Source organism: Rattus norvegicus, chromosome 10, assembly GCF_036323735.1.
Source record: "Rattus norvegicus strain BN/NHsdMcwi chromosome 10, GRCr8, whole genome shotgun sequence".
Taxonomy (NCBI): domain Eukaryota; kingdom Metazoa; phylum Chordata; class Mammalia; order Rodentia; family Muridae; genus Rattus; species Rattus norvegicus.
Window position 1 is genome coordinate 82,978,219 of NC_086028.1, and position 12,250 is coordinate 82,990,468.

The following is a 12,250-nucleotide window of genomic DNA, read 5'->3' on the forward strand; positions in this document are numbered from 1 at the left end:
CCAGTTTCTCAGGAATTGGAGTTACAGCTGATTGTGAGCTGTCATGTGGGTGCTGGGAATCAAACCTGGCTCTTCTGGAAGAGCCTCCAGTGCTTGTAACCTCCAAGCCATCTCTATAGCACCTGCTCAATTTTTATCTGTTCAGTCAGCTGCAGTATTTCTGTAGTCTGCAAGTCTGTGAACTGTTATCTGTGTGCGCTGGTCCTCTTATCCGTGTTTGCACATCTGGAGAGCAGAGGTTGACAGACATCCAGCATCTATCACTCTCCGCATCGTTATTCACAAGGTCTCTCAGTGAACCCAGAGCTCAGAGTCAGCTAGACTGGCTGGTCAGCGAGCCCTCAGAGGCACCATCTCTGCTCTCCAGTGCCAGAGTTAAAAGCTTGTGTCATCATGCGGTCCTGCCTTTTTTTTTTTTTTTTTTTTTCCGGAGCTGAGGACCGAACCCAGGGCCTTGCGCTTGCTAGGCAAGCGCTCTACCACTTAGCTAAATCCTTAACCCCAACGGTCCTGCCTTTTGACACAGGTGCTGGGGTCTTCATTCCTATGCCACAGACACTTTGTCAGCCACTGCCCCAGCTGCCAGTTGTCCTTAAAATATTTTTAAGATATCTCAGACCCAGATGTGGTAGTTCACACCTATAACCCCAGCACTTGGGAGCTGGAAACAAGAGGGCCAGGAGTTTAAGGTTAGTCTGGGCTACAGGATACCTTGTCTCAAAAAAGAAAAATGACAGCATATATGCTACAAATTAATTTCCTTTTTTTTTTTTTGAGACAAGGTCTCATGTAGCCCCAGTTGGCTGAGTAGACTGGCCTCAAACTGACATGCCTCCTGCTTCTGCCTCCTAGTGCTGGGATTGTAGATATGCACCAGAATGCCTGGGTTTATCCTTAAATTTAAATGAGAGTTTAGCAGGATATAAGTCTTCTGGTTTCAAAGTGGCACAGATAGGAAATGATATTTTCAATCCATGCTGCTGAGTTATTTGTGAGCAGTACAAACCTCTGGATTCCGGAGCCTCGGGGTTCACTTTGTATTTTAACTCATTCTAATTGACAAGATATTCTGTAGCCAGGCTGGACTGGAATTCACAGGGTAGCCTGGGCTGCCCTTGAACTCAAATAAATTCTCTAGCCCCAGGCTCCCTACAAGCACAAACCACTGTGTTAAGTGTACTTGGCATTTATGGAAAGGTCTTGCCTGTCTGACCCTGAGGGAAGCTAACATTTGTTTCCAGGTATTTCCTTTCCCTGGATAGAGTGTGACAGCCCGGATGTCAGTGGGGAGCCAGGGACCTTGGGATGATGAGGCCCTGCACCCTCAGCTCCAGCTGTGCTCTGGCTCCGCTCCCCAACATGAGCAGTGTGCCTAGTGTCCGCTAGAGGGCGCTGCCGACTAGGCTTTCTGGCTGGCCAGGAGGCATACACCATGGTGAGGCACCTAGGACCAGTAGCCTGCTTGTGATGGGCTCTCCCTAGCACTGATTGGTTTCTTCCCACTTGTGGCCCTACTTTGTCTCCCTGTAAGGGTTTCTCATAGCTCATGGAGCTGTCTGAGCCTCCTCTCTTAGGACTTATCCGAAGGAGGAGTCACCTTTGGGACTGTGGGTCCTTTGGCCTGAAGGTTAAGAAACCTACATCTTCTCTTAACTCCCCATGTCAACTTCATCCTGTCTTTTGTCTCCTCTGCAGTCTGACTGGTTCTTCAGTGATGATGAGGACAAAGGAGAGAGAGTAAGTGAGGAGAGGGTGGGCAGGGTCTGGTCTGAGATGACTCTTGTCCTGGGGGAGGACTTACAGCAAGATTCAAACGGGTGTAGTGGAGGAGAGATGGCTTAGAGGTTAAGAACACCTACTGTTCCTTCAGAGAACGGGAATGTGGTTCCTAGCACTCACAGTTCTCACAACCACCTCCAGTCCCAGCCCTTCCCAGGCCCCGCCCCCTCTGGCCTCTCTGGGCACTACACTCAAGGGCACAAAACACCCTCAGACACAGATAATTACATATATTGAATGCTGAGGTTGGAGAGGTGACTCAGTGGTTAAGAATACTTGCTGCTCTTCCAGAAGACCCAGGTTTGAGTCCCAGGACCCATACAGCAGCTCATGGCAGTCTGTACCACAATGCCAGGGGCATCTGATGCACATATATACATACATGTAGTCAAATACCCAGACATAAAAAGTTAACATAAAAATAAAATCTATAAAAAAAAATCAAGCAAGGGAAGATTCTTGGCCCAAGGCACCTACAGTCTGATGGAGGAGACACAGCCCTGCCTTCCCTTCAGGAGCAACAATCTGATGGGGACAATACAGGTCAAACTCCAAGAAAACGCAGGATTTAGCATGTAGAACAGTCCCTGTTCTCAGCTGAGGGAGCCTTTCGGGGCGACAGGACACAGTGCTGTGGGAGGTCTGTCAGACCTGGTCTCAGGCATTCCCACTGAGGGAGCCCCACTCATAGAGGAGACGAGAACCCTATCATCAGCCTGCCGCTTCCTGAGAAGCCCGAGGGCTAACGATCTGGAGGCTGCCGCCTGACTCCTCCTTCTGGTTGCAGACCCCTGTTGATGACAAGGAGCCACAATCGGTGCCCAACATCGAGTACCTCCTGCCCAACATTGGCAGGACAGTGCCCCCCAGTGATCCAGGCTCAGGTGAGTAAAGGAACCTGCGAGGTGGGGAAAGGGGGTGGGCTCTGCCTTTCGGAGGGTCCCAGATGCCTGGCCAGATGTTTAGCTTCCCTGCCTCTCCTTGCTGGAGTCTGGCCTGGTAGCATCCCAAGATGGGCCATAGAAGGCTTTCTCCCTCTCTGGGAAAACTCAGATGTTTGCTCAGCTCCCCCAGGGCCGGGCAGGGCTATGTGTTTGGCCTCTTCACTGGTCTCTCTCCTGAGCCCTTGATCTTCACAGCTGGCGGCGTACTTCTGGGCACATTCCACTTTTTAATTTCTCTTCCTTCTCTCCTTGTACCCTGTCCCTCCTTCCTCTCTCCCCTTGATCTCCTCCCTCCTCCTCCGTCCTCCCTTTCCTCTGCTTCTCCTGCCCTCCTCCTCCAGCGGACCTGTTGGAGATTTAAAGGGTATAGTGCGGTGTCGCGGCCTCGGTCACTAACAGTAGCCGGTGATTATAAGAAGGCTGGGCAGGCGTGAGTGGTGCCTCAGCACGTCCTCAGCAGTAGGGAACCCCAGCCTGATACAGCAGTTGGCAGTGCTGGTCCACAGCTGACCTCTAACCCTACCCTGCCTCCTCTCAGAGGAAGTCAGAGGCCCCTGCCCTGCCAACAGATAGCCCTGAGCTCTGTGTCCTCCCCCGTGCACTGGAGGCACTTCAGGGTGACCAAGATGAGGGAAACCTGAGTGTGGACTTAGTCTCTGCAAGGACAGGTTATACTGACAACCATCCTAGAAGCCATTTTCAAAGGACAACCCCTGCCTCAGTTCAGGCCCTGGACACACATCCTTGACGTCCTGTGCCAGAGGAAGATGGCTTCTGTGCTCAGAGGCCAGGGAGTAGACAGACCCTTTCTTTTTGGCCCTGGCCACTAGCTCATCTCACATCACTGCCTGCTAGCATGTCCAGTTATTGTCCCAGAGAAAGGGCCCCACAGCATCCTTAGTTCTGAGATATACGCTGCGGGTGGGGTAGCAAAGAGGAGCCACCTGCCTCTTCTAATCACCTGCTGCCGCCTGTCCCGTGTGTGTCGAGTGTGGTCAGCCATTCTTGCTCTGCTCACCATTTGCAGGGAGGGGGCTGGGGAGGGGCCTCTAACCTGCCTGCCAGAGAGTGTGGATTAACTGCACCAGCTCTATATCCCAGGTTTGAACCAACTGGCTCCCTCTCCTGCCTTGGAGAGGGCACTGCCAGGCCTCATTATGGTTCCTTCTCCATTCTGGAGATATTAAGGAGTGGCACTCTAGTCCCTTGGGTGTGATGGTTTGACTGGGTTTAAAAGGGGGCCTTGCCCCTTAAGGGCAGGTTGATGTCGGCTCTGTCACCAGCCCACTGTACCCGTGTTTCACCCACCTCATCTTTGCTTTGTCCCTTGATCATTTAGTGTGGCCCTTTCCCTTCTCATGGGATGGGGCGGGGCACCTATTTCTGCCCTGTGACCCCATTACTTCAGAGTATCTGTGATGTGCTGTGTTGCTCCATTGTGGTTTCTGTGGACTGCATCTGATACTGGCATTTTCTCTCCAGCGCTTCAGAGTCATAGGAGGCAGGAGGGGGAGGGGAGAGGAGGAGCCAGACCCAGAGAAAAACCCTCTTTGTCCTTAACCCTGGGCAAGTGAAGACTCAGTGGCCCACGTCCTGATGTCACTTCCTGCCTCTATAAGAAATGGTGGCTAACAACATCTTCTGATGGGAGTAACCCATAGAAAATGCCAGGCTAGACAGTGGCCCTCCTAAGGCCTGGGGAGAACAAACGCCTTCATCTTTGAACCTTTGATCTTTCCTGGTCTAACTTCCATTTTCTTTCTTTTGCCAGCAGATTCCACCACCTGCAGTTCAGCCAAGTCCAAGGTTAGTGCCAGGGCTGCCTGCACAAGGCAGTTCACTGCAGTTTATGGTCAAGAGGACGGAAGTTGCACTGGGAGGGGGGTGGGTTGAGGGTCCTGCGGGGATGGGTGTCTGAGGGAGGGAGCCAAGAATCTAACCTTGGTGGTGTGTGGAGAGGCATCTGATATAGAGAGGGTGGTCTTGGGGTTTGGTAGCTGAGGGGCAGTGGGCCTGAGAACAGTTCTTGTTGCAGAAAGTCCTGAGTTTGAGTCCTGGCTTCACTACTTAGTTTTACGATGCTGGGTAATTCTTTCTGAATTGCAGCTTCCATATCTGTAAAGTGAAAACAACAGCAATATGTCTGCTGTGATAAATATGTTTTAAGGTCCCTAGGAGAGCTGAGAATGGTGGCTCAAGCCTGTAATTCCAACACTTGGGAGCTAGAGGCAGCCTAGGCTGTTCCAGATTAGCCAGGGCGTCATAGCAAGATCCTCTCTCTAAACAAACACAAAAACAAAACAAAACAACAAAAAAACAACAAAAACTTGTCTGGGAGGGCTTACCAAAAGAAAAGAAAACAATAAAGATGACTGAGAAATCAATGAAACTAAAAACAATTAAGAAAAATCAATGAAATTACAAGCTGTTTCTTTGGGGAAAAAAATCAATAAAATTGATAAACTTCTAACCAGACTGACAGAAGAAAAACAGATGGCACAAATTACCATTGCTGAATGACACAGTACATCTACAGACCACATAGACAGGAACACAGGTCATCAATACAGACCACACAGACACTAACATAGGACATCAGTACAGACCACACAGACACCAACACAGGACATCAGTACAGACCACACAGACACCAACACAGGACATCAGTATAGGCCACACAGGCACTAACACAGGACATTAGCAAAAGCCACACAGACACCAACACAGGACATCAGTACAGGCCATACAGACACCAACACAGGACATCAGTACAGACCACACAGACACCAACACAGGACATCAGTACAGACCACACAGACACTAATAAAGGACATCAGTATAGGCCACACAGGCACTAACACAGGACATTAGCAAAAGCCACACAGACACCAACACAGGACATCAGTACAGGCCATACAGACACCAACACAGGACATCAGTACAGGCCACACAGACACCAACACAGGACATCAGTACAGACCACACAGATACTTAGAATAATACCATAAGCAACTCTGTGCCTAAAATCCCAGTAACTTAAAAGACATAGACCTATTCTTAGGATTTAAATTACCAAAATTTGCGTAACAATTAGCCTAAATAGTCCTATATCTATTAAAAAAAATTTAATTTGTGTGTAAAAACTTCCAATAGGGAAGATGCCAGGGCGAGATGGGTTCACTGGTAAATTCTACCAACTATCTCAAGGGGAAAATGTTTTGGGTTTTCTGTTTGTTTATTTTTTAAATTATACGTATTTATTGTGTATATGTGTGTTCTTGTTTTCTGCAATGTGAATCATGGGAATTGAACTCAGGTCCTCAGGCTTGGTGGCAAATTCCTTTACCTGCCAAGTAATTCTTTATTCCCTTGTTATGTTTGTTTGCTTGCTTGCTTATGAGGCAGGGTCTCTCTATGGAGTCCAAATTTGTGATCTTCCTACTTTTTTCTTGGGTACTGGGATTATAGATGTATGCCACCACACCTGGCTTATTTTTCTAATTTTAAATAATTTATCCAATTTTATAGTATCTTAGTTATAAAATATTATCTTAGTCTGTTCTATTTCTATGAGGATACACCATGACCAAAACAACTATTATAAGAAAAAGCATTTAATTGGGGCTGGTTTACAGTTTCAGAGGTTCAGTCCATTATTATCATGGCAGGAAGCATGGTGGCACACATGCAGACACTGGAGAATTACATCCCGATTCAGAGACAGAGAGAGAGAGAGAGAGACAGAGACAGAGAGACAGAGAGAGACAGAGACAGACAGACTCCGGGCTTGGCAGGGGATTTGAACCAAGCCCCCATGACACATTTCCTTCAACAAGGCCACACCTCTTCATCCTTCCAATCCTTTCAGTGCCACTCTCTGATGACTCAGCATTCAAATCTACAAGAGTGGATGGGGGCATATTCAAATCACTGCAAAAGAATATTTAAAAAGTCTCCTATTTCACAATAGTGGGCCACATATATGAAAGTGGCCCATATAGCCTTATGTGTGTGATAGGTTAATACCAACAAGTGTATCTAAGTTCACACAATGATTAAATCACAATTGAAGAGGACCAGAGTTCAGTTCTTAGCACTTTTGATTGATGGCTCAGAACCACCTGTAGCTTCAGTTCCAGGGGATCTGGCACCCTTTTCTGGTCTGTGGGCCCTGCATGCATCCATGAATGCATGTGAACGCACATGCACATGTATGCACTAAAAAAAAAATCTAAAAAAAGTTATTTTGCTTGCATAGAAATATACCACAGGGATGAGAGAAAGGGGCGAGGGGGGTGTTGGTTTGTCTGAGACATTAAAAGCATTTGCAGAGGACCTGGATTTGGCTCCCAGCACCCGCATGGCAGCTCACAGCTGCCTGTAGCTCCAGTTCCGAAAGATCTGATGCCCTCCTTGGCCACTGTTCTCATGTTGAACATACATGCATGCACTCACATGTACACATAAAATAAAAACAAATCTTAAAAACAATTTACTACCAATTCTCCAGAATCTCTAATGGGGTGGAAGAGGTGGGACTGCTTCCCATCTCTGCATGTACACCTGCCACCCCCATACCTACAGCTTCCAATGTCTCTGGACACAGCTGTATTCACTGACTCATGCCATACAGATCTCATCTGAACCTCCCCTACATGGCTTCATGTGTTGAACTGAAGAAGCAAGCAGGAGCTGAGGGTCTAAAGAGATGGCTCAGTGGTTAAGAGCACTGACTGCTCTTCTAGAGGACCTGAGTTCAGTTGACAGCAACCACTTTGGTTGGTTCACAATGGCTAGTAAATTTGGGTCCTGGAATCTAACACCCTCTTCTGGTCTCTATAGGCGAGAGAGAGAGAGAGAGAGAGAGAGAGAGAGAGAGAGAGAGAGAGAGAGAGAGAGAGAGAGAGAGAACTAAAACAGAGCTTAGCAAGTGGACTCCTATCTACATAGGGTTTATCTTGGAATGGATTCCAGTATTGTACTAATGAGCAAACAATACTGGCTGGAACCTTAAGGAGGGAGAAGCTGGGTGGGGTTCACAAACCAGATGTCTGCGTGCACAGACATGAGAAGCCTAGCTGAGAGGTGTTCAGAGCAAAAATGCAAAGCCCTGTGGGTAGAGGGAGGCTGGTGTGAGAAGATGAGGGGCTGAACCCCAAAGCGGGGAAGAGGCCTCCAGGGGTAGCAACAAAAAGGAGGAAACAGATGGTCAGCCTCTGGGCATTGCTGGTGGGCAGTGGGAGCCTCCACTGAGTTAGTCTGAGGTGGGCTGCAGGAGGCCTCAGAAGACCACTGAGCTTCGTGCTCAACAGTACTGTCCTCTGTAAGAGCCTCTAGACCAGCACTTCTCAACCTGTGGGTCAGAACCCCTTGGGGTGGGTCAGACAACCCTTCCACAGCCCTTCCATAAACCAGAATGTATGTTACAGTTCATAAGCATAGCAAAATTACAGTTATGACGTAGCAGTGAAAATAATTTTATGGTTGGGGGTCACAATTGAGGGAATGTGTTAAAACCATTAGGAAGGTTGGGAACCAGTGTCCTAGACAGAAATCCTCCGCTATGGCCACAACTGTCTGCAGTCGACATGACACCTCCCTAAGGCCTCCTGGCTGTGGGATTCCAACCTCCCCAGATTCTGGGCCTCCTTAATCCCTGTGTTAGCTCGGTGGCTTCTCTGGAGGCATGTGCTTAGCCACAGAGCTTTGAACATACATAGTGTGCTTTCCAGAAAGTGTTCGCTTAACTTGCACGTCCCCGAGACGCTAGTGAGCCACCCGGTCACAAATGTGTGAGTTCACAGTCACAGTCACCCACCCACACCCTCTTCATGCCGTCTTTACTGGACCTCTGCGGGTTTTGGGGTTTTTTTCTATATTTATATGAGTCACTGTCACTGTCTCCAGACACACCAGAAGAGGGCATCGGATCCCATTACAGATGGTTGTGAGCCACCACGTGGTTGCTGGGATTTGAACTCAGGACCTCTGTAAGAGCAGTCTGTGCTCTTAACCACTGAGCCATCTCTCCAGCCGCCAACTTCTGCATTGTCTAACCATGCTCACTACATAGCTAGGGAAGTCAATGCTCAGAGTTCAAGTAACTAGAAGTTTGGGATGTTCTTGGTCACAAGGGGTGGGCATCTGCAGGTGTCCTCTTCCCTCGGTGAATGCCGTGGAGATCGTGTTCTGATCCTCTGCTGTCAGGGCTGGAGCATTTGGGGACATAGGGCAGCCTCAGTATGGGCTAGCTAAACAGCTAGTTAAGTACTTGAGAGCCTGAGGCACAAACCAGGCCATCTGGTTAACAGGAACAGCTGTCACGGAGACAGACTCCGAGCTGTGTAGAGCAGATCCTGTCTGCTACAGTAGTATCATTGTAGTAGGACCCACAGAGCACCTGAGTATGCAGGGTCCCATTCAGGCACCAAGGCCTGGACCCCAGCCGCTCTGCATTCCAAGGGTTGGGGACCACATCAGCATAGTGCTGAGGACACTGCCAGCTCAGGGACTGTCAGCTGTGTTCCCCACAGCCTACTTGGGGTCACCACCAGCAACAGATATACACGGCAAGAGCACAGGGCAGCCTGCTTTTCTTTCTCCTTCCTTCCCGCATGCAGCCAGGGGTTTCAGAGGCTTCCGATGGGACCCACGTGGGATCCACACCATGAATTACAGTTGTACACTCTGCCATGTCCCCCCTGTGAGAGCCGTTTTCTGTTTGGTTGGGTTTTGTGGGTTTGTTTATTTATTTAGGCTGTTCCTTTTTGGAGTGTGGGCTGGCATACGGCACAGGCTCCTGACTGAAGCATAATAGTTTAACACCAAGATGTCTTTGTTTGGAGGGAAGGGTTCCTTTTTGTTTCTCCTGGCCCCTCCACCTCAGCTCTCCATACAGCCCAGAGTACCCAGCCTGAGGTCCCCTGATCTCCAACTGGGCTGTCTGATTCAGCATGGCCTCATCCCATTTCACCACAGGTTTCTTATCCCCTGGGCCTGTCCAAAGCTCAGAAGTAACCTCCAAGGGAGAACTGTCTGGCTTGGCGACATGGAAATCATAATCACTGGAAAGAGAGTGATTATACTCCTCATACACTCTCAGTCAGAGACCCCTTCAGAAAACGGAGTGGGAGGCTAGAGAGATGGCTCAGAAATTAAGGTACTGACTGCTCTTCCAAAGGACCTTAGTTCAATTCCCAGCACCTACATGGTGGCTCATAACCATATCCAATGGGATTCAGTGCCCTCTTCTGGTGTACAGACATGTGTTCAGATGAAGCACGTGTGTGTGTGTGTGTGTGTGTGTGTGTGTGTGTGTGTGTGTGTGTGTAATCTGAGGACAGCTATATAGCCTTGTTCCAGAAGGAACTATATACAAGCCCTCAGCCCAAGTCCCCCAGACGTGTAGTTCAGCCTTTCTGTGGAGGCGGTGACTGGCAGTTGCCCTGTTTGCAACAGCAGCACTTCAGTGCTCAGTGATGCTTTCTATTGCCACTGAGGTGTTTAAAATACCCAACCGGGTTAGGGACTTAGCTCAGTGGTAGAGCGCTTACCTAGGAAGCACAAGGCCCTGGGTTCGGTCCCCAGCTCTGAAAAAAAAAAAAAAAAAAAAAAAGAACTAAAATACCCAACCACATCAGCAGACACCACTGACAAAGGTGCTCTTTCTGAGCATGCGCAGCTAAGGAATCCAGCTGGGCCTGGGCTGGGCTGGAGAGGTGACTGAGTGGTTAAGAGCACTGGCTGCTTTTCAGGAGAGCCCAGCTCGATTCCCAGCACCCACATGGCAGTTCACAGACAGTTGGGGAACTTCAGTCTGGGGATCCAGAGCCGTCTTCTGGTGTCTATGGACACTGCATGCAGTGACATACATGCAGATAAACACCCATACACAAAAAAGAAAAGTAAATCGCAAAAAGAAAACAGGAAGAACTTCTGTATTGTACGCGGGTCTCACAGCTACTGCTTGTGTTCCAGCATCTGCTCTAAGCCACCAGCTGTGAAGAAGAGAGTTGATGGCCGGGGTGCTGATTGATGACTGGGGTGCCGATGGCCAGGGTGCAGGGCTTCAACTGCAGAAACAAGACAGCTCTCCCGGGTGACTTAAACAATGGATACTTGCTGGTGGCGGTGCTGGCACATACCTTTAACCCTAGCACTCCAGATCTTGGAGTTCAAGGCCAGCTTGGTCTACATAGTTAAGTTCCAGGACTGCCAGGGCTACACAGAGAGGTCGTATCTTGAAAACCAAAACCAAACAACCAACCGTCACCGCCAGCACCACCAACACTAACAAAAAGACCAATGATACTTCCTAAAGCTTTAGGGGCTAGAAGTCCAAGTTCACAGTGTTAGCAAGTTAGCTTCTGATGAAGGCTTCCTTCCTGGTTTTGTTTTGGCTTTTTATTTATTGTTATTGTTTTTTGATAGCTGCCTCCTCACTGTATCCCAGAGGAAAGAGGGAAAGAGAGATTAATCACTAGGGCCTCACACTCATCATCAAAACCTAGTTGTCTCCCAAAGCTCTCTCTCCAAATACCATCACAGCCAGGGGTTGGAGCTTCAGTATCTGGCTATGGTGGGGACACAGCTCCGTCCGTAGCATGGAGTGAGACAGCTGAGTACTGATGGGTTGAACACCTTCATCTTTTACCTCGATGGCTCAACACTGGCCAGGTTCCCCATAAGCCCACCCCCAGGCACATGGCCTGATGTCTGGCTGCTTTCAGATGTGTTCTCTGAGCAAAAGGAAGGCTGCAGGATCCCAGAGCAAGGGTCCCTGATAACCTCACCCAGAACCCAATTCAGTGACCGGGAGCTTTGTCCTAAGATCTCCACGGCTCAGAGACCTGCAAATAGCTCCTTGCTGCTCACACCCTTGCTTCTAGTCCTCCATTCCTGTGCCCACCCCAGCCCATACTCCCTGGGCAAGGCCATGGACCTCTTTGCACTAGAGGCCGCTGTGACAGGAGGAGAGTAGTTTGATCAGAGGACCCAGCACACAGGATCCAGGAGACAGTAGGGCTGCCAGTCATATCAAAGTGAAAATGGCCTCAAAGGAAGGCTTGGTGGGGCAGTCACTAGAGGGCCCACTGGGTTCAAGTAGGGTTTGGGCACTAGGCCTGAGGTTGATGCTAGGGTGTGAAGGGCCGCACTGGTGTCTGATAAGGGTGGGATCATCCAGTCTTGAACAAAGCTGTATGGAAACAGAGCCCTGCTTTTGAAGGACGCGTCTACAGTGGGAAGGACTGGTGGGGCAAGGGTAGAGGCAGTGGATGGAGGACGTCTGGGGCAGGGTAGGTGGAACGATGTCCTCTCTGTGGGTAGAAATGGGTACAGAGAAAGGATAAAGGTGGAATCAGAGTGGGAAAGGAGTCTGGAGTTCAGGGAAGAGTTGTGACAGGGAGGCCTGAAATGGCAGCATTTGGGGATAGAAGAGAAGCAGTTAAGAACGGAGTCCTTGGAATGTCCCAGGATGCTGCAAGGCCGAAAAGAGATGGGAAGCAGATCCAAACCCATGATGGGAT

At 49.3% G+C, this 12,250-nt stretch overlaps 1 protein-coding gene and 1 long non-coding RNA gene across 12 annotated transcripts in view; one reads left to right on the forward strand and one right to left on the reverse strand.

The window, feature by feature from the left end:
• Arhgap23 (Rho GTPase activating protein 23) overlaps positions 1 to 12,250 on the forward strand; it is a 102,210-nt gene that overhangs the window by 87,198 nt on the left and 2,762 nt on the right. For 6 of the 11 annotated variants that reach the window (XM_063270144.1, XM_063270143.1, XM_017597699.3 and 3 more), the window contains 3 exons: positions 1,696 to 1,737; positions 2,567 to 2,663; positions 4,495 to 4,529. In XM_063270144.1, coding sequence (XP_063126214.1) covers positions 1,696 to 1,737; positions 2,567 to 2,663; positions 4,495 to 4,529 — 174 coding nt within the window. Of the gene's footprint in view, positions 1 to 1,695; positions 1,738 to 2,566; positions 2,664 to 3,064; positions 3,088 to 4,494; positions 4,530 to 12,250 lie in introns of all 11 variants that reach the window. The other 5 variants (XM_063270145.1, XM_063270146.1, XM_039087723.2 and 2 more) reach the window with 3 other exon arrangements.
• LOC134480864 (uncharacterized) overlaps positions 1 to 12,250 on the reverse strand; it is a 30,194-nt gene that overhangs the window by 17,311 nt on the left and 633 nt on the right. The window lies entirely within an intron of this gene.